General features: G+C 40.8%; 1 protein-coding gene across 2 annotated transcripts in view; it reads right to left on the bottom strand.

The window, feature by feature from the left end:
• KCMF1 (potassium channel modulatory factor 1) overlaps positions 1 to 24,395 on the bottom strand; it is an 85,219-nt gene that overhangs the window by 37,757 nt on the left and 23,067 nt on the right. The window contains exon 1 of one of the 2 annotated variants that reach the window (XM_012438988.1): positions 7,037 to 7,064. The exons of the other annotated variant lie outside the window; for it this stretch is intronic. Coding sequence (XP_012294411.1) covers positions 7,037 to 7,049 — 13 coding nt within the window. The 5' untranslated portion in view covers positions 7,050 to 7,064. Of the gene's footprint in view, positions 1 to 7,036; positions 7,065 to 24,395 lie in introns of those variants that run through there. 2 annotated transcript variants of the gene reach the window in all.

The raw sequence follows: 24,395 nt of genomic DNA, 5'->3' as shown, positions 1-24,395 counted from the left end.
TAAGCATATCTCTCAGAATTTGTGTCATTTTATGACACAGACTAACAAAACCTGCTCCACTACTGTCGACCACAGGTAATCTAAAGTTCCTATGGGAGGAAATAAGTTAGCTCTTTGCTGCAGTCCCTTGGTTAACAGTAGTGATTCTACCTGGTATCAGGAAGTCAGAGAAATCTGAAACAGAACAGATACACAGCATATGTAAAATTATAAATTCCTTCACAAGAAGAATGAAGTTACTTCTGATGAGATATCAGTGCATTGTATTTAAGATTCAAAATGAAAGTTCTGGCCAGGCACAGTGGCTTATGCCTGTAATTCCAGTACTTTGGGAGGCCAAGGCAAACAGATCACCTGAGGTCAGGAGTTCAAGACCAGCCTGGTCAACATGGTTAAAACCTCATCTCTATTAAAAATATAAAAATCAGCCAGGTGTGGTGGCAGGCCCCTGTAATCCCAGCTACTCAGGAGGCTGAGGCAGGAGAATTGCTTGAACCCAGGAGGCAGAGGTTGCAGTGAGCCGAGATAGCACCACTGCACTCCAGCCTGGGTGACAGAGCGAGACTCCATCTCAAAAAAAAAAAAAAAAAAAAAAAAAAAAATCAAAGTTCTGAGAAGTATTATAACAGAAACAACAGTTCAAATATTGTAAAATAAAATAATGCCTTGAGAGGCAAAGCTGAATAGCCACTAGTTGTCTAGATAGCACTGAGATCCATTACATTAAAAAATATTTAGGATTCATTTACCTTATGCTACATATATTCTGCAAAAACTTGAGTTAACCAAATAATAACATGTGCAACCCATCACTGAATAATCTAGCTTAGTCATACTGTGTCATAAAGAAGTTGAGAAATCACTAGTTTGTAAAATGGTAACCTGAACAAGCTATATCATAAGGTTACAGTGAGTGTTATATTTGTAATCCCCCATCCAATCAAGTTCACCCAGCAAGAGAAATGAAAATGCTAGGAAATATAGTTTAACCCAGTTTTTGACATGTCACAGGTAAAACTTATATGAAAAAAATGGTGTATATCTGACAATCACCTATCTGAAAAAGTTATATCTGAACACATTCCTATTCTCAGCATTATCTTGTATTTAACAGTTCTGTAAAACAAATGAAAGCTATGAACTAAAATAGGAGAAAAGGATGCCCTCTAGTGGGAACACATTTTTAAAAGCCACTGAAATAATATGTAGTCTTTTCTTTCTTATTAAAAAAATAATAATAAAAGAGATTTTAAATATTTGTTTACAGCTTTTTAAAGGAGAAAATCTCAGGTTGGTGTATCTTTTACTTTTTAATAGAATTAATTTTTAGCTAGGGAATAGAGTGTTGATGGGAAAGAAAGGTCAACAAAGGGCAAGTTACCCTCAAGAAAAACGGAAAAAAAAAAATACAACAGGAAGTCAACCCCATCTGGAATTTGAAGGCCTGGGATTTTATAGCACTTGCCATTGACAACCAATTTTGACTTCTAGCTACCAAGTGATTTGGGGGGCTTGGGGGAGGGAGATCCTCTTTTTGTTCTTTTTTTTTTTTTTAAGATGGAGTCTCGCTCTGTTGCCCGGCTGGAGTGCAGTGGTGCGATCTAGGCTCACTGCTACCTCCTCTGCCTCCTGGGTTCAAGTGATTCTCCTGTCTCAGCCTCCTGAGCAGCTGGAACTACAGGCACATGCCATCACTCCCAGCTAAGTTTTGTATTTTTAGTAGAGACGGCGTTTCATCATGTTGGCCAGATGGTCTTGATCTCTTGACCCCATGATGTATCTGCCTCAGCCCCTCTTTTCTACTTCTGTGAAATGTCTATATATTTTCTCTTCAAGGCCCAAGCATCTCTCCAAGTGTGACTTTTTTTAAAAAAGCGTGTGTACCATACAGGCTAATAATTTTGATACTGAGAACTGCACAGAGAACAATACTATTAAATGATAAAGACAATCTCCAAGAAGAAACTGTATTTAAGCAGCTGAAAAACTGTACAACCCTTAGAAGAGGATCTCAGATGAACACAAAAACAAGTAAAAAGATGAACTAGGCTGGGCATGGTGGCTCACGCCTGTGATCCTACACTTTGGGAGGCTGAGGTGGGATGATCACCTAAGGTCAGGAGTTCAAGACCTCAAGACCAGCCTGGCCCACATTGTGAAACCTCATCTCTACTAAAGATACAAAAATTAGCTGGGTGTGGTGGTGGGTGACTGTAATCCCAGTTACTCAAGAGGCTGAGGCAGAATCACTTGAACCCGGGAGGTAGAGGTTGCAGTGAGCCAAAAATCGAGCCATTGTGCTCCAGCCTGGGTGACACAGCGAGACTTCGTCTCCAAAAAAAAAAAAGGATGAACTATAGTATAAGTAACTCAGTGAAAAGCAGAAGTAGCCAGAATTATTTTGCTTAAAGAAACTGGTCAAAGGATACTTCCAGAAGTAAAACTGCTGGAGGAAGGAAATCTAAGACAAAGTTTATAATGCGTCATAAACTGGGAGCCTAGATCAGGAGTGAAGAGCTTTTTCACATTCTACTTAAGAATCACAGAGGAAATATAAATCGTCCCTTGCCAAAATAAAAAGAAACGTAAGGGTCTGCCTGCTTTTTTTTTTAAGAGCTCTCCTTAATTTTAGAAATAGGAAGAGAATAAAAAGATCTATTAAATATACATATAACTCTGTATGTGCATTTTTAAAAACCTATGCCATGTGTTTAAGGGAGAGACTCAAAAGGAGAGAGAAATAGGGTATCGAGACCCATACAAACATACTCTTCAAGAGAAAACCTACAGCTAAAGAGATTCCACAGCAGAGAAAGAGAAATGAAAAAGTGGGAGAGCAAGATCCAGAAGCAAGAGAACTGGGAAGCTCAGTAAGTAGGTTTTCCAATACGTGTACTCTTCACACAGTAGTCTTACTTGAAACTGATAAATTCATTCAACATTTAAAACATTTAAAACTATACTTTCTATACTGGAAATTGGCTTTTCTACTATTTTTTTCAGGTGGAATTCTGCAATTTCTGTAATATATAACAATAAAAAGCATCCACCCATCCTTTTGTTATTTATTATCTATTATATGCCAAGATACAGCAGTGAACAAAAATATTTGCTAAGGATACAGCAGTGAATAAAAATTATTGCCATTTCTCTAGTGGTTTAATAGCAAGTTCCTTCATTTTTAATTATGTACCTAATGACTTACATATATTACTTTGTCAATCTTCATAAAGTCATGAGGTAGATGGAAAGTGTGATAAAACTTCTTTTGTAGCTATAGATGATTTAAAGCTGGTTCAAATCTGCCCAACAAAGTGAATGGAAAAATGGCTGAAAGACTGAATTTAAAGAGTTCTTTATGAACTTTATGAAAGAGGAAAGTTTAATTCATTTCTAAAGTTTTCAGTATAATAGAACTTGGTCCACTTTAAAATAACTGATTGGTTTGCTTGATTTTAAAGAACTGATCTACATTCTTATTTGTTTGTAGAAATGCATCCCTGTTCTGAAAACAGAAACTTATCTTAGCAACAATGGACTTGCTCAGAGTGAGTTTAGGAACAGCCTTTCAGAGCCTCTTATCTGGAAATAGAGAAGCTTCTATATTACTCAATCTACTATTATACTCAGCCATGATTAGAGCTATTTTCTGACTCATAAAATGAAGGAAGAGGAGGTGGATCAAGAGTGCCTGGGACAATGTGGGGATTCAATAACATCTGTTGAATGAATGAAGTAAATGAAAAGAGAAGGGGACGTTTTCCTAGAGTAATTAGATAAGAGCACAAAAAGAAGAGAAAGGCAGTGGGGATAAATGTGTGTCTATAACAGATTTTTTTTTTTGAGATGGAGTCTCGCACTGTTTCCCAGGCTGGAGTGCAGTGGCCCGATCTCCACTCACTGCAACCTCCACCTTCTGGGTTCAAGCAATTTTCCTGCTTCACTCTCCCAAGTACCTGGGATTACAGGCGCCAGCTATCACGCCCAGCTAATTTTTTATATTTTTTTAGTAGAGGTGGGGTTTCACTTTGTTGGCCAGGCTGGTCTGAAACTCCTGACTTCATGATCTGCCCACCTTGGCCTCCCAAAGTACTGGGGTTACAGGTGTGAGCCACCACACCCAGCCCAGTCTTTTTTTTGAGACGGAATCCCACTGTCACCCAGGCTGGAGTGCAGTGGTACAATCTTGGCTCACTGCAACCTCTACCTCCTAGCCTTGTGGATGTAAGAATTACTGAATAATGAAAGTAGGGGTGGGGGAAGAAGGCCCTGAACAACAAGTACTGTTTTCTATAGCAGAAAAAAAAAAATTAAGTAGGTAAAAATGTTGCACCTAATACCTCTAGGAGTAAGCCACCAGGTGGCAACAGCAGCCCAGGAAAACTAGGTTGCAAGTTTTAACATGTAATAATGTGAATAATGGGAAAAAGGTTTTTAAGAAATGAATCCCCTGTCAGCCATGGTCTTGTGATAAAAATTTTATATGTAAAATCCAAAAATAAGGCCAGGTGAGGTGGCTCACGTCTGTCATCTCAACACTTTGGGAGGCTGAGGCAGGAGGATTGCTTGAGCCCAGGAGTTCAAGACCAGCCTGGGCAACATAGCGAGATCTCATGTCTATTTAGAAAAAATCACACAGACACACACACACACACACACACACAGAGACAGACACACATACACAAAACCAGTATTTCCATGTACACGTGCAATTCAGTTTAGTTGCTTTAAACAATGCACACTACTAGGTAGAAACTGCTCTGTTTCGAAAATTCTGCAGGCAGGCCTGTGGGAGCGAGGCAGAGAGAGCTTGGTTTAGACTCCAACTTTCCAAAAATAGACAAGCCCTTTTAAAGGAAGGTAATGATTTTTAATCTGCTAAAGATTTGGTCACTTAAATGCTGATTCTTTTACAGATGAATAAATGGAGGCACACAGGCACTAAGTAACTTGCTCCAAAGGCACAGAGCCATTCAGTGGCAAACCAGTGATTAAGATAAAGGGTTGCCTACTGAAGCATATCTTTTGATAACAATCCTTTTTTTCCCAGAAGTAGATGCCTTCAGAACTTCTTATTTATTATGATATGGAGATATATATTTAATGACTTGTTTTATTGTTTTTCCCTCGACTTTTTATTTTCTAAGAAGATTCTACCAATTACATAACTTCTCTGGAATGAAATTCTGAGGTTAAGGAATCACTCTTAGGGCAGGGGCTTACAGATAATTATCTTCAGAGGTTGATCACCAAACAAATCTCTACCTAAAGTCACTATGTTAAATTCTTACTCTAAAGCAGTGTTTTCTCAACTTTTTGAAAATGACAGGCAAAACTTACAGGCAATGCAAAGACTGTGTGCCAGTGGGCACTGATAACAGGGTCTCAGAGCTGTTTAGAAAGCCTTCTCATCATATATTTGGCTAATAATGTACGCACGGCAATAGGTGGCCTCTGGAAAAACACACTACATGTAAGAGAATAATGTCATTTCAAATCATGAAAAGGGGAAACACAGTTAATGCCCCTCCCCACTGGCTTGGGACTTCTTGGTCTACTGTTTAAACACTTTTTTTTTTTTTTTTGAGACGAAGTCTTGCTCTCTTGCCCAGGCTGGAGTGTAGTGGCATGATCTTGGCTCACTGCAACCTCCGCCTCCTGGGGACAAGTGATTCTCCTACCTCAGCCTCCCGAGTAGCTGGGATTACAGGTGTGCGCCACCATGCCCAGCTAATTTTTGTATTTTTAGTAGAGATGGGGTTTCACCATGTTGGCCAGGCTGGTCTTGAACTCCTGACCTTGTGATCCACCCGCTTCAGCCTCCCAAAGTGCTGGGATTACAAGTGTGAGCCACTGTGTCTGAGCTAAACACTCTTATAATGACTTTCTGTAATTGTTTGAGAAAAAGGAAAAGTGGAAATCCTTAATGTATCACAAGATGTATAAGGAGGGAGCTGAAAAAATACTGCTTGCTAAATGTGTTTTTTTAAAATATCTAAACTAGAAATGTCTGCACATGTATTTGTGATAGATTCCCAGTCAAGTAAGGCACATGACAGCTCTTTGTATTGAGGTCGGAAAAGATCTGGCTTGGATCTATATTTTAAGACCATTTCTCATTGACTTAACATTACTATTTCTAGCAACCAAAATTTTTGAGCACCTGCAGTACCCACTTAATGCTTAGAGCCTAAATGGGGAATAAGGATAAGTAAATAAGCATTTAAAACAATATGAAGACTAAGAGACAGAGATTTACAGAAACACAGCCAAACATATACAAATGATAAAGGATGACTTGTGTCTAGTTGGGGAAGTACAACAGGCTCACCCCGACACAACTCTTCATACCAAGCAGTCCCTGAAGTCCACTCTAAAACACTGAAATATAACTTCACATCCTTTTGTTCTAATATTCTCTACATATAGAGCAGTTATTCTAAATCCAGTCTCAAAAACTCACCACACACAAGAATTAAGTCACTTTCCCCTGTTTTGTAGGCTAACCAATTTAAAATGTTAGCAAGTCCTCTGAAATCCTACCTTCAACTGTTAAATTATATTTCTTTATGTCTGCTCCAGTTTCTTCATGGATTTTAAAATAAAGGGACCTACAACAAACATAAAACTGGATAGGACTAGGAATAACTAATACAAAATAGTGAAGACTCTAGCACTGAGGGAAAAGAGGCGTGGTTTATGTTTGGTTTAGGAGGCATGCAAGTCTGATTTTAGACATGTTTCGTTTGAGGTGATCATGAGACATGCAAGCTAAAAGGTATAGTAAACAGTTGGTTAGGATGACCTGATCTTTGGGAGACTTTCTCTGAGAGAGGATGTCTTTATCCGAGAGTGATATATGATAATATGCAAAAGAAAGAAGGAAGGGACTAAGCATAAAGACAAAATGAGGAAAATGGATAGTGCTTACACAGTTCGAAGCGAATCTCAAATAAACCAATGTATACAAAACAAAATTTAAAAGTTTTTTTAACACTGACTTTAATATAAATATTCATTTCTTTCCTCCACTTACAATGTCTAGCCATGATTCTCAGCAGTATGACACTAGCAGGACACCATCTAGAAAATGCATCCATGTTAACAATGCATCAAGAATGACTGAAATGTAACACAAAGAACAGTTCACCCATGTAAAAATAGTATAGCAATAACATCAAACCAGAACATTCAAGAACATACTTTAAGACCATGTAAACAAATATAAACTTTACCAGGATTTGAATCTTGCCTGACTATAAAGATACTGCTTACCTGATCTTTGCTTTCCTCAACAATGAAAAAGGGAAAAAAAGAAAAAGGATAATCTCTCTACATTACAGGATCATCACAGGTCCATAAACATTAATTCCTTTGCCCTTCCTCTACATTTCAAGAACATCTGATGTAAAGTTGGGTGGTGGTTAGTTATTACTACCATTTCTCAGCTCCAAGCCCACCCTTCCACACTCTCCTCTGCTGGTTCTAGGAAATAGTTCTCAACCAGGGGCCATTTTGCCCCCTTGGGGTCACTCAGCAATGTATGGAGACACTCTCAGTTCTAACAATTAGCAGGACAGGGAGGGCTACTGGCATCAATTTTGTGGAGGCTAGGACTGTTACTAAACATCCTACAAAGCACAGGACAGTCCCCTGGCCTAAAATGTCTACGATGCCAAGGTTCAGAAACCATGGTCTAGAATCTGCCAACTCAATTATTCAGACTCCCTTGGCAGCTTGCTTCTGGTTTACCAATGGGAGGCCTCAGAGGGAGAGAAAAAATGGCAAGAGGTCAGTATCCTTCTAGCAGCAGGGCTCCTTCTATACAGAGCTCCAACACCAGCTAGTTGCATCCTGCTCAGAAGGCTAAATACCAACTGTGTAAAGACAGGCAAGTGGGCCTCTGAATTCCTAAATTCTAGTAACACAATTTTTTCCTTTTTCGCAAGGACAGTAATATTTTACATCTGTACTGTCCAGTGTAATAGCCATTAGCAATTAAAATGCCTTTTCAGGTGACAGGGCCTAGAAGCAGTGATACAATAAGTACACCAAGCAAGCACCAAGCAAATCTCAACGGCATCCTTCACTAAGAGAAACCAGGGCTCCTCACAGAAATGAAGGACTCTATGGGTTGGGCAGAGCAAATACATGAGCCTGTAATATATCCAGTTCTAAAATGAATCATCCAGAAATGACTGAGTTAGAATGATGGGGACATATCAAAAGTACACAGAAAAACCCTAAAGTGGTTTCACCAGCCAAATGTGGGACAATTTGAGCATCAAGATTAATAATAAAAGTAAAAAACCCGCTGGGCGTGGTGGCTCACGCCTGTAATCCAAGCACTTTGGAGGTCAAGGCTGGTGGATCACCTGAGGTCAGTGTAAGGTTTGTTCTCACCGAGTTTAAAGAGAAGAAACTGAGGCCAGCACAAGAAGATCTGATGCGAAGGAATTTATTCAGGCTCCCGGACAAGGTTCTGAGGTCCAACAGGAGAGGCCGGAGAAGTCGCGCGGACTACTCTTAGACGTGGGGTTTTATAGGGAGTGAAGGAGTTAGTTTGGTTGTGCTCAAGGTGAGTGGGGCCTGGATGGGACAAAATGGTGGGGAGTCAGGCCCGGATGGTACAAAATGGCAGGGAGTGGGGCCCAGATGGGACAAAATGGTATCAGGTAGGTCCTGGCGGGACCTTTTTCTGGGCTCCCAGTGAAGGGGGGCTGTGTCCGAGCTCCCAGCAAGGGAGGGGGGTGTATCCGAGCTCCCTGTGAGGGAGGGGGTGTGTCCAAGCTCCCTGCAAGGGAAGGGGGTGTGTCCGAGCTCCCGGAGAGGGAAGGGAGCATGTCCGAGCTCCTCGCAAGGGAGGGGGGGCGTGTCCGAGCTCCCAGAGAGGGAAGGGGGTGTGTCCGAGCTCCCAGCGAGGGAAAGGGGTGTGTCCGAGCTCCCGGAGAGGGAGAGGGGAGCGTCTGAGCTCCCAGCGAGGGAAGGGGGTGTGTCCGAACTCCCCGCGAGGCGGGGGGAGCCTCCGAGTTCCCGGCGAGGGATGGGGGAGCGTCCGAGCTCCTGGCAACGGGGTGGGGAGGGGGTGGGTCCATGCTCCCGGCAAGGCAACCAGCCTTACGTTCCGACCTTTTGGTGATAGATAGAGGGCGCCGCTCTTCCTGACTACTTCTTGCTGAGTAGGGGCAAAGTAAGGGGGACAGGTCAGTTGGCTGGTGCCTCGAGTGAGACTCGGACGAAGGGATGAAGCAGGATTTGGTTAACAGCCACTCGTCCAATTTCCACCAGTCTTACAGTCAGGCGATCAAGACCAGCCTGACCAACATGGTGAAACCCCAACTTAAAAAAAAAAAACGTAATAGACTGGCCAGGCGTGGTGGCTCACGTCTGTAATCCCAGCACTTTGGGAGGCCGAGGGGGGTGGATCATGAGGTCAAGAGATTGAGACCATCCTGGCCAACATGGTGAAACACCGTCTCTACTAAAAATACAAAAATTAGCTGGGTATGGTGGCATATGCCTGTAGTCCCAGCTGCTCAGGAGGCTAAGGCAGAAGAATCTCTTGAACCCGGGAGGCAAAGGTTGCAGTGAGTGAAGATGGTACCACTGCACTCCAGCCTGGTGACAGAGTGAGACTGCGTGTCAAAAAAAAAAAAGTGATAGATTATAACTCACTGAATAACACAAGAATCCACGACTCCATACTGATATAAAGGAATATATAAATCAGAAGAAGGAAACAGAAAAAATTTTCCTCGTGGTAGACTGACTAGAAATTACATTCCAACTCCTTAATTCACTGGTACTAGAAGTATGCTGTCTGATACAGTAGCCACTAGGCACATGTCACTATTTAAATGTAATCTATTAAAATTAAACTAAAAATGTAGTTCCTCAATTGCACTGGCCATATTTCAAGTGCCCATGTGGCTAGTGGCTACAGCATTGGACAGTGCTGCACTGGACAATGGCATTTGAGAGACTGAGTCATAATTTTGTGAAAATAAGGTCTAGAATAGTTTTTTTCATTGAAGAAAGAGTCTCATTCTGTCACCCCAGCTGGAGTACAGTGAGGCGATCTAGGATCACTGCAGCCTCCGCCTCCCTGGTTTAAGTGATTCTCATGTCTCAGCCACCCAAGTGGCTGAGGCTACAGGTGTGCACCATTACACCTGGCTATTTTTTGTATTTTTACTAGAGATGGGGTTTCACTATGTTGCCCAGGCTGGTCTTGAACTCCTGGCCTAAAGTAAGCCCGCCCGCCTAGGCCTCCCAAAGTACTGAGATTACAGAGGTGAGTCACCACACCTAGCCTAGAATAGTCTTAAGGTAAGATCTAATTTTGTTGCTTTCTTAAACTCTTAAAATTTTGTAATGGAATTGAAATAAAAGACAATTTCACAAAAATAAAGAGAATAAAAGAAATAAGAGGAATAAAATTTTGAATGCTGAAAAGCAGAATTAGAGGTAACTGGATTAGGAGACTGGAAAGAGCTGAATCCTAGTATGGGCAAAGGTGAAACCTAAGAAACAATCCAATTTACAAAGCAAATTCAACAAAATGTCTGGGACTGGCAGCATCAGGTATTGCTGAAACCATAGTCAGGGTGGAGAACTGCTGAAGGATAGAAGATGGATAAAAGGTCTTTGAGAAGCAGTTAAATTTCTAAGTTGCCTCTTCAACATTACACTGCACTTCAAGTGGAAAGTACAAGTTTGTATATTAAAGAGGGTCTCTGACTCCTAGGAACTCAAGGCATCACTGACAACAGAATAAAGCGCGTATTTTATTGAAAACAGAGGGATTACGTAAGTAAATCATTTCCAAAAACAGAAAGAAGAAGAGGAGAGGAGGAGAGAGAAAGGGACAGAAAATAGAACATAAAAGGGAAGAAAACTGGAACCCTACTCTAGAAGCTTCAATATCCTCAAAGTGAGAAAAATGGAAAGGAGGAAATAATCAACAGAGTAATTCAAGAAAACTTCCCAGAACAGAGAAAAGGAGTTGCCAGGCTCAAAGGGTCCAGAGAGTACTCAATACAATGAATAAAAAGAGATCTCTACCAATCACATGTCAGAAGAACAGGCCCTCAAAGGGAGATTCTACTAGCTTCCAGGAGAGGGGGAGTGGAGAGGGGAAAGAATGGGTTACACACAAAGACCAAGAATCTGATACTTCTGATAGGAACACTGGACTCTAGAAGGTAATGCACAAATGTTATCTGAAGGTGAGAATTTCCAATTTAAGATTTTATACCTAGGAAAGTTATCATTCAAGTGTGAGGGCAGTAGAACATTTTCAGATTATGTTAAGTTCTAGAAAAAAACCACTTCCCATGTATTAAACACCTTTTTTCTCTAGAAACTACAAAAGCGTCCACCACTAGAAGAGTAAGAGTTGGATTAAAAACAGGTAGATGGAATTTAGGAATCAAGATCTAACGTGAGATGCAATGAAAATCAACAGGAAGACAGTGAAGGAAGAACCTCCAGGATGAAAAGCCATGAAGCAGATGAGGGCCATAACACCACATTGGGCAGTGACACTCAAAGAGACCCACTTAGGGGAAGGGTGGTCATCACCCAGCTCCTGAGGCCAAAGCATTGTTTGTTTTACGCTGTTTACTGAAGCATAACATGCAAAGAAGAAATCAGAAACAGCACAGCTTGGGTTTTATGAAATGAACACATCCTGTGTAATGAACACCCAGATCAAATAATGGAATATTACCATTCTCTTCTATTAACTACCCCAGTTACCATCCTAAACACCTTAGATAAACTGTACATGCTTTGTCTATTTACATGTATAAATATACTGTATTAGTTTGTTTTCACACTGCTATTAAAAACTACCTGAGACTGGGTAATTTATAAAGAAAAGAGGTTTAATTGACACAGTTCTGCAGGCTTAACAGGAAGCATGACTGGGAGTCCTCATGAAACTTATAATCATGACAGAAGGTGAAGGGGAAGCAAGCACCTTCTTCACAATGGTGGAGCAGGAAAGAGCGTGAAGAGGGAAGTGCCACACACTTTCACACAAGCAGATCTCTCACTATCACCAGAAATGCAAGGGGGAAGTCCGTCCCCATGATTCAGTCACTGCCCACCAGGCTCCTCCCTCAGCACATGGAGATTACAACTCAAGATGAAATGTGGGTGGGAACATAAAGTCAAACCGTATAATTCTGCCCATTTCCCATTCCAAATCTCATGTCCTCCTCACATTTCAAAACAGAATCATGCCTTCCCAACAGTTCCCCAAAGTCTTAATTCATTCCAGCATTAACTCAAAAGTCCAAGTCCAAAGTCTGATCTGACACAAGGCAAGTTCCTTCTGGCTATGAGTCTGTAAAATCAAAAAACAAGTTAGTTACTTCCAAGATACAATGGGGGTACAGGCATTGGGTAAATGCTCCTATTCCAAAAGGAAGAAATTGGCCAAAACAAAGGAGCTACAGGACCTGTGCAAGTCTGAAACTCAGCAGGGCAGTCATTAAAGCTCCAAAATAATCTCCTTTGACTCCATGTCTCACATCCAGGGCACACTGATGCAATGGGTGCACTCCTAAGGCTTTGGGCATTTCTGCCCCTGCGGCTGCTTTCATGGAATGGCGTTGAGTGCCTATAGTTGAGCACCTGCAGCTTTTCCAGGTACATGGTGCAAGCTGTCAGTGATCTATCCATTCTCGGGTATGGAAGATGAGGGTCCCTCTTCTCACAACTCCACTAGGCAGTGCCCTACTGGGGACTCTGTGTGGGGTCTCCAACCCCACAATTCCCCACCACACTGCCCTAGAAGAGATTTTCTATGAAGGCTCCACCCTTGCAGCATTCTGCCTAGACGTCCAGGCATTTCCATACAATCTTGAAATCTAGGTGGAGGTTCTTAACTTTTGCCTTCTGTGCACCCATAGGCCCAACACCACAGGGAAGCTGCCAAGGCTTGGGGCTTGCACCCTCTGAAACAATGGCCCAAGATGTATCTTAGCCCCTTTTAGCCATGGCTGGAGCTGAAGCAGCTGGGATGCAGGGTGCCAACTCCCGAGGCTGCACAGAATAGCAGAGCCCTGGGCCTGGCCCATAAGTAATATTAGGCTCCTCTTACGCAAATTTCTGCAGCTGGCTTAAAATTTCTCCCCAGAAAATTGATTTTTCTTTTCTGTTACAGGTTCCGGCTGAAAAATTTTCAAACTTTTATGCTCTACTTCCCTTTTAAACATAAATTACAATTTCAGACCATCTCTTAGTGACTGCATATGGCTGCATGCTGTTAGGAGCAACCATGTCTTTTTTTTTTTTTTTTTTTTTAATTACCTGCAATTACTTTTGCACAAGCTGTGTCTTGAATGCTTTGCTGCTTAGAAATTTCCTCTGCCAGATATCTTAAATCATCTTTCTCAAGTTCTAAGTTCCACTGATCCCTAGAGCAGGGGCACAATCTGCCAGTCTCTTTGCTAAAGCATAGCAAGAGTGACCTCTGCTCCAGTTCCCAGTAAGTTCTTCATCTCTATGTGAGACCACCTTGTCTATATATCACTATCAGCATTTTGGTTAAAACTATTCAACAAGTCCCTCATCGTCCTGTCTTCTTCTGAGCTTTCCAAACTGTTCCAACCTCTGCCTGTTACCCAGTTCCAAAGTCGCTTCCACATTTTCAGAACATAAAAGAGAAGAAAAATGGAACCCTACTCTAGAAGTTTCAATATCCTCAAAGTGAGAAAATGGAAGGGAGGAAATAATCAACAGAGTAATTCAAGAAAATCTTGCCAGCAAAGAATAGGAGTTGCCAGGCTAAAAGGGCCGCTGTACAGCAATGCCCCACTGAAAGGGTATCTGTACAGCAATGCCCCTCTTTCTTGGCACCAATTTTCTGTATTAGTCCATTTTCACACTAATACAAAGGACAGAATCATACCTTCCCAACATACAAAAATACCTTCCCCAAAATATAAAAAATTACCGAGACTGAGTAATTTATGAAGAGAGGTGTGAGAGAGAGAGAGAGCGAGCCACACGCGAGCACGAAGGGGGAAGTGCCACACACTTTCAAACACCCAGATCTCATGAGAACTAGAACAGCAAGGGGGAAGTCTGCAAAGGCAAGTGGATCACTTGAGGTCAGGAGTTTGAAACCAGCTTGGCAAATATGCTGAAACCCTGTCTCTAGTAAAAATACAAAACAATTAGCTGGGCATGGTGGTGGGAGCCTGTAATCCCAAGTACTTGGGAAGCTGAGGCAAAAGAACTGCTTGATCCCAGGAGGTGGAGGCTGCAGTGAGCCGAGATGGTGACACTGTGCTCCAGCCTGGGTGACAGAGCAAAACTCTGTCTCAAAAAAAAAAAAAGGACCTATCAAGGCTGGGCATGGTGGCTCACACTTAAAACCCCAGCACTTTGGAAAGCCAAGGCAGGAAGACTACTTGAGCCCAGGAGTTGAGACCAACCAGGGCGATATAGTAAGACCTCCTATCTATAAAAAATTGCTAGTGAAGTTAGAGACTGAGCGGGGAGGACTGCCTAAGTCCAGGAGGCAGAGGTTGCAGTGAGCTGAGATTAAGCCACTGCACTTCAGCTCAGGTGACAAAAGAACACATCAATACTTGCAGTGCTTTCAGTCTTTCCAGTGAGCAACTGAAACAGGCAGAGCAGTATAAAAGTTGAGTGGCTTGATAACCATGCTCGCAGCTCAGGTCCAACAAAGCAGTGCTCTGCCTTCTTGTTTCAGCTCTCATTTTGTAAACAAGTGTCCTTTTCATGGTCTATTTAGTGCCATGTTTTCACCTTTTTATGCTGTTTTTTGGTGATTTCGCTATTTTAAATGGCTCCCAAGTGTAGTGCTGAAATGCTGTCTAGTGTTCCTCAGCACCACAAGGCTGAGATGAGCCTTACAGAGAAAACAGATGTATCAGGCATTGAGTTATAGTGTTGCTGGCCTTGAGTTCAATGTTAATGAATCAACAATATATATATATATTTTTTAGCAGAAATACACATAAAACAAGGTTATGTATTGATCCACTGATAAAAATGTTATAACCAGAGGCTCAGAGGAACCCCACCCTGTAATTCCTCTAGGAACAGAGGTTCGGTAATTGCTAACTTGGTGTTCATGTAAACTTCACAGAATACAACTAGCGGCCGGGTGTGGTGTTTCACGTCTGTAATCCCAGCACTTAGGGAGGCCGAAGAGAGTGGATCACTTGAGGTCAGGAGTTTAAAACCAGCCTGTCCAACATAGTGAAACCCCGTCTCTAATAAAAATATTTTAAAAATTAGCTGGGTGTGGTGCTGGTGCCTGTAATTCTAGCTACTTGGGAGGCTGAGGCAGGAGAATCACTTGAACCCAGGAAGTGGAGGTTACAGTGAGATTGCAACATTGCACTCCAGCCTGGGCGACAAGAGCAAGACTCTTTCTCAAAATAAATAAATAAATAAAAGAACACAATTACCACATAAAACAAGAATTAATTACACATACATACACAAATTCATATAGTATTGTACATTTTCTTTGTAACCTGAGTATACAATGCTACTTGGGGAGTTTGGCTCAGTCCCCACATCTTATCTGGACTTGGCTGGTTTTGCCCAAGTGATGATGAAGCTCCTGCTCTCCCCTCAAGGAAAGAAGTTCAGCTGATCTCATTTCACCCCATGGGAGTGTCCCACTCTGACCTGCTCCTGGGAGCTGGAGGTAGGCCAAATGAAGAGCAGTCCTCTGATTACTCCTCTGCTGGAAATCCGCGCTGGTCCATATAATTGGATCCAGCTAAACACTCCATAGATGTTGGGTCCTGAGTTTTCAAGGTTCATTTGTGACTCTGCCCAGTGATTTCTCCAGAGTCTCTTGGAAACTCTCAGGGAAGCTAAAGGCAGATTCTGTTCAGCTTCTCTTCTAAGGGCTTCCCCCTAACAGTGCAAACTGCTCTTTCCTCACATGGTGAGGCTTGGGCTTGCTATTCCATGTTTCGTAACTAAACAACATGTGGCTCAGATAGAAATGGATATATTGGGAGTAAACCTGCAGAGAAAGGCAAGAGGATTATCAAAACAAAGGTCTAGTTAGCAGTTATGGACATGTGGATGAGATGTTCTATTTCTTAATATGAGTAGTGGATGTGTGACGTTTTATTCTTATTTTACTGGCTACATACTTTTGTACACTCTTCTAAATGTTACAACACATTTCACACACATACATAAAAATTCTATTCTCAAAGAAAATAACTGGCTGGCCATATATCTTTAAAATGGCAGATATTATTTGGTTTTTTTTAAAAGACAAACTTCTTAAAAGAAAATGAGAATATTTAGTGGGTAAGGCCTTTCTAAGCAATATAGGGAAAGTGAAACTAGGTAGAGCACACTGTAAATTTGATCATAAATAAGTGTAACACTTTAATATTGGCAAAAGGTTAACTCAAATGACAAGTGGGGAGAAATATCAGTAACAAATATAACAAGGGGCTCCTAAACATTAAGAAAAGGGCTAGGAGGAGGGAAAAAACAAAAACACAAAAATAGGAACTGATATATGACCAAGCATTATTGAAGAGGAATTTATTTATATTTTCAAATGGCTGGAAGAAAGGATTTTGAATGTTCCTAACACAAAGGAGTGATAAATGTCTGAGGTGATAGATACGCTAATTACCAGATCTGGTCATTACACACTGTATCTATTTACTGAAATATCACTATGAGCTGGGTGTGGTGTCTCATGCCTATAATTCCAGAACTTTGTGAGGCCAAGACAAGAGGACTATTTAAGGCCAGGGTTTGAGACCATCCTGGGAAACACAGTGAGACCTCATCTCTACTTCATTAAAAAAATAAAAATAAAAAAGCAAAATATCACTATGTATCCTAGAAATATGCACTATTATCATATGTCAATTAAAAAGAAAGAATTTAGGCCAGGCGCGGTGGTTCATGCCTGTAATCCCAGCACTTTGGGAGGCCAAGGTGGGCAGATCACCTGAGGTCAGGAGTTCAAGACCAGCCTGACCAACATGGTGAACCTATCTACTAAAAATACAAAAGTTAGTTGGGCACGGTGGTGGGCGCCTGTACTCCCAGCTACTCAGGAGGCTGAAGCAGAAGAATTGCTTGAACCCAGGAGGCAGAGGTTACAGTGAGCTGAGATTGTGCCATTGCACTCCAGCCTGGGCAACAAGAGTGAAACTCTGTCTCAAAAATAAATAAATAATTTAAAAAGTATGCCTACAGTCCTCCAAAATTTTCAATGGCATTCATAAAAAAGCCTAGTTCAAGCAAGACTCATGAAAATCTCAAAATAGAAGATTGAGGCATGACCAGTAATATGAAAGGTAACTAAACAATCCTGTGAATCACAACTGGCTTTATTCTTAGTTAAGATGGATCCTGTGCCCACCTGCCGCCTCCAAAGAATTCAGCTGTTCTCACATTCTGCAAGAGTTCTAGCTTAGGTACGAAGTTTGGCTTTCTGAGGTTTCAGTTATCCATGGTCAATAGTGGTCTGAAAATATTAAACGGACAATTCCAGAGACAAACAATTCATAAGTTTTAAACTACATGCTGTTTTAAATAGTGTGATGAAATCGTGCACTGTCCCACCCGGGAGGCGAATCATCCCTTTGCTTGGTGTAACTGTGCTGTATACCTGCCCACCACTCACTTAGCAGCTGGTTATCAGATGAAAAACAGGATACATAGGGTTCCGTACTATCCATAGGTTCAGGCATCCACTGGGTAGTCTTGGAAAAATATCCCCCTCAGATAAAGGGTGACCACTGTAAACAGGCAGAATCAAGGCTTTTGCCCTATGCTAAGCTTTTTTTAGCTTCCTCATACAAGTACATGTTTCCTACATCTCCTTTTCACTTGCCCAGTTACCTTGGGTCTAATGTCCTGTACTTGACCCTATTTTATACAATGTTTTTATTAGTGACTCAGAAAATGACAGTAGGCCAGGTGTGGTGGCTCATACCTGTAATCCTAGCATTTTGGGACGCTAAGGCAGGAGAATTCCTTGAGCCCAGGAGTTTGAGACGCACCTAGACAACATAGGGAGACCCTGTCTCTATTTAAAACAAAAAATTAAAAATTAAAAAAAAATGACAGCAAATATTTATAAGCTTATGCATAAAACAGTTAAAATATTGAATGACAGAACAGAGATTGAAGAGAGGTAAATGATTGAAGAGAGGTAAATGAATGTGCAAAACAAGAGGACTTTTTTTTTTTTTTTGGCGACAGAGTCTTGCTCTGCTACGCCGGCTTGAGTGTGGCAGCATGATCTAGGCTCACTGCAACCTCTGCCTCTCGGGTTCAAGTGATTCTCCCACCTTAGCCTCCCAGGTAGCTGGGATTACAAGCGCCCACCACCATGCCCAGCTAATTTTTGTATTTTTAGTAAAGACAGGGTTTTGCCACGTTGGCCAGGCTGGTCTCAAACTCCTGACCTCAGGTGATCCACCCACCTCGGCCTTCCAAAGTGCTAGGATCACCATGCTGGCAAGATGACTTTTAAAAGGAATTCATGCTGGGTGCTGTGGCTCAGGCCTGTAATCCTAGCACTTTGGGAAGCTGAGGCAGGTGGATCACCTGAGGTCAGGAGTTTGAGATGAGCCTGGCTAACATGGTGAAACCTCATTTCTACTAATAAATAAATAAATAAATAAATAAAATTAGCCAGGCGTGTAGCGTGCGCCTGTAATCCGAGCTACTCTGAAGGCTGACACTGGAGAATCGCTTGAACCTGGGAGGTGGAAGTTGCAGTGAGTCAAGATCGCACTATTGCACTCCAGCTTAGGCAACAAGAGTGAAACTCTGTCTCAAAAAAACAAAAAAGGAAAAAAAGAAAAGAAAAAGGACGTCATACAAAGTCATTGCCTTTGGATAAAACAACAATTCATGTGATAAAAAATCCTGGATTAATTAACTAAGTAGAACCTTTGCTTCAATATTAGCCCAAGATGGGATGCAGCTGTTAAAAACGCCAGCAAAAAAACAAGCAAGCTTAGGTTGCATTAATAACCATACAAGATCCATAAGTGTGATTTATCTACATTTCACTCTTGCCAGACCATATGTGAAGAACTACATTCAGTCCTGTGTGTCTTGTTTTAAAGTGGAAAACAAGTACAGCAGTATATATAGTTATATAGTTAGTATATATAGTATATAGACAGAATGGCAGAATATCTAGAAACTACACCAAGAGAAATTACCAAAGGACAAAATAGGCTGTTTAGCAAAGGAGCTGGGAAGAGGCAATACTGAGGGGATGCCACAGCTCCATACAGAACTATCACAGAGGCAGTGCACTCAGTTCTCTGTAGCTACTAAGGTCAAAACTAAGAGACATTAAATGCAACCTGGTATCCTGGATTCCACAACAGAAAAGGGATATTAGTGAAAAAAACAGTAAGACCCCAATAAAGTCGGGAGCTTTATAAGTAATAATGTACCCGTGTTGGTTTCTCAGTTTTGACAAATATACCAAGGTAATGCAAAATATTGGGAGAAACCAGGTAAGGAGTATATGGGAAGTCTCTATACTATCTTTGCAACTTTTCTGTAAATCAAAAATTGTCTCAAAATAAAAGTTCATTTTTAAAAAGTAAGCTAACAAGCAGGCAGGTGGTTCAAAGAACGATTCTCTGATGGTACAGTGAATGCTCTGTCAATGCATGCATTATGTTCAGAGATTAAAAGACAACCTGAAACGTGTTTCTGAAAGGGTTTCTGCATATTTCATAGGACACTGGTACCATTTAAACTGGAGCTCAAACGAGTTTAGTAGGGCCATTAACATTTATACTGGAGTCTGAAAACCAGAATGTAAAGAACAAAGCTAACTGAAGTAGATCCATCAATACTAGGAAAGTAACAATTCTGTATTTGCAATGATGTTATTAATACAATCAATTCTTCTACCAGTTTTGAGGAGGATGCCAAAGCCTACCACGGTTAGGTCAATGAAAAACTGCATATATGATGGTGGTCCCACAAGATTATTATATCATATTTTTCCTGATACCTTTTCTATGTTTAGGTATGTTTAGAACCACAAATACCATTGTGTTGTAATTGCCTACAATATTGGGTACAGCAACATACTATGCAGGTTTCTAGCTTAGAAACAATAAGCTATCCATATAGCCTAGGTATATAGTAGGCTGTACCATCTAGGTTTGTGTTAGTACACTATATGATATTCACACCATGACAAAATTGTCTAACAATGCATCTCTCATTGCATTTGTGTTGCTAGGCAACATGTGACAAACTACAGGTTGTAATTCAGTAAAATCAATTTAGTCACTATAGCTCTCAACTGAGAGGTATCACCCCCATGGGACATTCTAGAACTGTATAAGGACTACTTTTTAGTCATCACAATGATTAGGGGCCCTACTGGCATTTATTGAGGAAAAGTGCCAAAGATGCTAAGCGTTTTGCAATGCACAGAAAATGCAATAAAGAATTGTTCAGCATCGTAACATGATTTTCTAAACCTCCTACCAGACATTCAAGAAGGAAACTAAAAAAATCAGATGGCAAAACCCAAAACTTTAAAATTACATAAGGCTGGGGGCCGAGCGTAGTGGCTCACACCTGTAATCCCAGCAGTTTGGGAGGCCAGGGCAGGCAGACCCCTTGAGGTCAGGAGTTTGAGACCAGCCTAACGAACATGGTGAAACCTTGTGTCTACCAAAAAATACAAAAAGTAACTAGGCATGGTGGTGTATGCCTGGTAGTCCCAGCTACTTAGAAGGCTGAGGTGGGAGAGTCACTTGAACCTGGGAGGCAGAGGTTGCAGTGAGCCAACATCCTGCCACTGCATTCCAGCCTGGGTAACAGAGAGAGACCCTGCCTCAAAAAAATTTTAAAATGAATGAATTAATTAATTAAATAAAATTATGTAAGGCTGAGAGTAGTGGCTCACACCTGTAATCCCAGCACTTTGGGAGGGAGAGTAGGAAAATCACTGGAGACTAGGAGCTTAAGACCAGCCTAGGCAACAAATAGTGAGACCCCATCCCTACAAAAAGAAAAAAGAAACCCACAAAACAAAACAAAAAACTCACAAAACTTTAGCTGGGCATGGCAGTGCATGTCTGTAGCCCTAGCTGCTCAAGATGCTGAGGTGGGAGGATCACTTGAGCCCAGGAGTTCAAAGCTGCAGTGTGCAGCTATGATTGTGCCACCACAATCCAGCCTGGGCAACAGAGCAAGACCCTGACTCTATATAAAAAAAAAAAAAGTAAAATCATCTAAGCACAATACCTAATTCGATTTTTCACCTTAACCCACAATATTATTTGTAGTTTTAGTAAACACTTATTTTCTAGTATGTCACTATTATACAAATTAATATTGTTTTGCTTCATTTAGGACTTTACCGAAACATTCCAGAAAACTGGATGCAAAGCTGCTTGTAGCTGACTTTCCAGTACACTGTACCTGATCAGACTGCTTTCAGAGCTGTAACTTCCAAATATAAAATAGAGACTGCTGAAGAGATTTATTTCCAAACATCATTAAGTTACAAGAGGCTTATAAAACACAGGGTTCTTGCTGATTTTATTAACATTAAAAAACATATTTCACATCAATGTCAGCTTATATTTCACTTTTTGTGACACAATAGGTAGAAACCTACGTTGTAAAAATTAAATGTTGAACTTATTTATTTTGAGGTTGCTATTTTTAACTCTAGTAATGTCCCCTAAAGTCTACTACACATCTATTACTGTTTCTTTTTCTAATCCTTCATTCCTCATTGCCTATCAAGGGATATTTTCTCTAGGGGACATTTAAGTACTAGGGGCTGAACGTAGGTAGATAACAGTGGATTCCACCAGGTTTTCTGTGAGATTTCCTCCCTTCCTTGTCTCATGTCAGGTCTTCTCACAGGGAATTATTTTGACACTATAATAAGGTCAAACTCACTGATGACTACATGATACTACTTTTATTTTTCCATGTGGGAAGTATGTAATTTGTCTTATGTTATCCCTACATCAAACAAAATTATTTCCCCCTTTCTCTTACCATATGCAATAATTCTGCTTTTACTCATTCTAGCAGTTTTCATTCTGGTATCTACCCATATCTATAAATAGTGTAGGAAAGTGAAAGTTCTTCTGAGCTTATTTAAGTCCAACTTATTTACTGTAAGTAGGTATAGGTACTCAACTACTTCACTGTAATGTCAGATTCAAATGTAGTTAAAGACTCAACTTTTTTTTTTTTTTTTGAGATGGAGTCTCTCTGTGTCGCCCAAGCTGGAGTGCACTGGTGCAATTTTGGCTCATTGCAACCTCTGACTCCCGAATTCAAGCTATTCTCCTGCCTCAGCCTCCCAAGTAGCTGGGACTATAGATGCGTGCTACCATGCCTGGCTAATTTTATTTTTGTATTTTTAGTAGAGATGGGGTTTCACTGTGTTAGCCAAGATGGTCTTGATCTCCTGACCGCATGATCTGCCTGCCTCAGCCTCCCAAAGTGCTGGGATTACTGGCGTGAGCCACAGTGCCTGGCCTAAGACTCACCTATTAATTTTCTTTCAGGATAATCAATAGGCATTAAATTATTTGTTATAAAAAATAAATGAGAGGCTGGGCACAGTGTTTCATGCCTGTTAATTCCAGCACTTTGGGAGGCCAAGGCGGGTGGATCAGTTGAGATCAGGCGTCCAAGATGAACCTGGCCAACATGGTAAAACCCTGTCTCAACGAAAAGTACAAAGAAAAAAAAAAATTAACTGGGCATGGTGGTGCATGCCTGTAATCCCAGCTACTCGGGAGACTAAGGTAGGAGAATTGCTTGGACCTGGGAGGCGGACGTTGCAGTGAGCCATATCATGCCACTGCACTTCAGCCTGCACTCCACACCTGCAGTGTGACAGACAATACTACACAATGAAGACTAACCTTTCACATAATTATCAAATGTCCCAAGAGAAAAACCTGTTTATAATTACTTAAGTATAGAAGCTAACTCAAGTTTTTATCTAGATACTAAGTACTTTTGCATGATTTTAACATACACACTGAAATTGCCAGAAATACAATTATTTGGAACTTGACACCATGAGCAGTTCAAAAAGAAAAAACATTGATGGCAATACTGCTTGTGGTATCTGAACTTCAATACAACATGTCTGTTATGGATTGGATTTAAAGCCATCACATTCAAAGAGTATCTGACTTCTTCAAATAACTTCCTGAGCATCTGTATCTTGAAAGGCATACTATCTTATCATATACCGTTTTCATTTTTCCTTTACATTTCAGCATTCTAGTGATTTCTTTAAAGTATGTGAACAAGAGTTCTTTTTAAACACAGATTTTTAGAAGAGATAGGATCTCACTATATTGCCTATGCTGGTCTTGAACTCCTGGCTTAAGTGATCTTCCCACCTTAGCCTCCCAATGTTGGGATTACAGGTATGAGCTACTGTGCTCAGCCAAGAGTTCCTTATAGAAGAATTCTAATGAATAATCACAGAAATAAAAACGATAAAGCTGGAAAGTCAATCTCTTGCAATCACTATCAAGAATAGATCCAAGCAGCTCACATCAGTGTCATTTGTCTGGAAAGCCTGACATGTGAACCCACTAAGACAACCAGATAGTGTAAGCCTGTCAGAATAATTTAATAAGAAGTAAAGGCCAGGCGCAGTGGCTCACGCCTGTAATCCCAGCACTTTGGGCAGATCATGGGGTCAGGAGTTCAAGACCAGCCTGGCCAACATGGTAAAACTCCGTCTCTACTGAGAATATAAAAATTAGTTGGGCATGGTGGTGGGTACCTGTAATCCCAGCTACTCAGGAGGCTGAGGCAAGAGAATCGCTTGAACCCAGGAGACAGAGGTTGCAGTGAGCTGAGACCACACCACTGCACTCCAACCTGGGTGACAGAGTGATACTCCATCTCCAAAAAAAAGAAGTATAACAGTAATATTTTTATAAAAACATATTCAGCACCTATGAAATATTCTTACCAAAGACAAAAACCTGAATCAAGACTCTAGAACTGATATCCTGAAACTCAGAACATATCTATCATACCAAGAAAAAATAAAATTTAAATTTTAAAAAAGACTCTAGAACTGAGTACCACTTAAAAGAAACATAGGTGATGAAAGTAATACAGTAAAATATCATAAAAATGCAATCCAAAATATGGGAAATACTATCAAAGGAATGATCCAGTTTTTTCAACAAATAAACAGGATTTTCAAAAGAAGGGCTATTATAAATTAATAGATGCTTTAAAGGATATAACCAAATGTAACATGTGGATCTTATTTGGATCCTGATTTTAACAAACTAAAAAGACATATTTGACAAATGAGAAAACTGAACATGAACTATTAAACATTAATGTATTGT

Source organism: Aotus nancymaae, unplaced genomic scaffold (assembly GCF_030222135.1).
Source record: "Aotus nancymaae isolate 86718 unplaced genomic scaffold, 86718_ANA_hifiasm-v0.15.2.pri h1tg000017l, whole genome shotgun sequence".
Classification (NCBI taxonomy): Eukaryota; Metazoa; Chordata; class Mammalia; order Primates; family Aotidae; genus Aotus; species Aotus nancymaae.
This window is presented reverse-complemented; position numbering and strand designations above follow the sequence as displayed.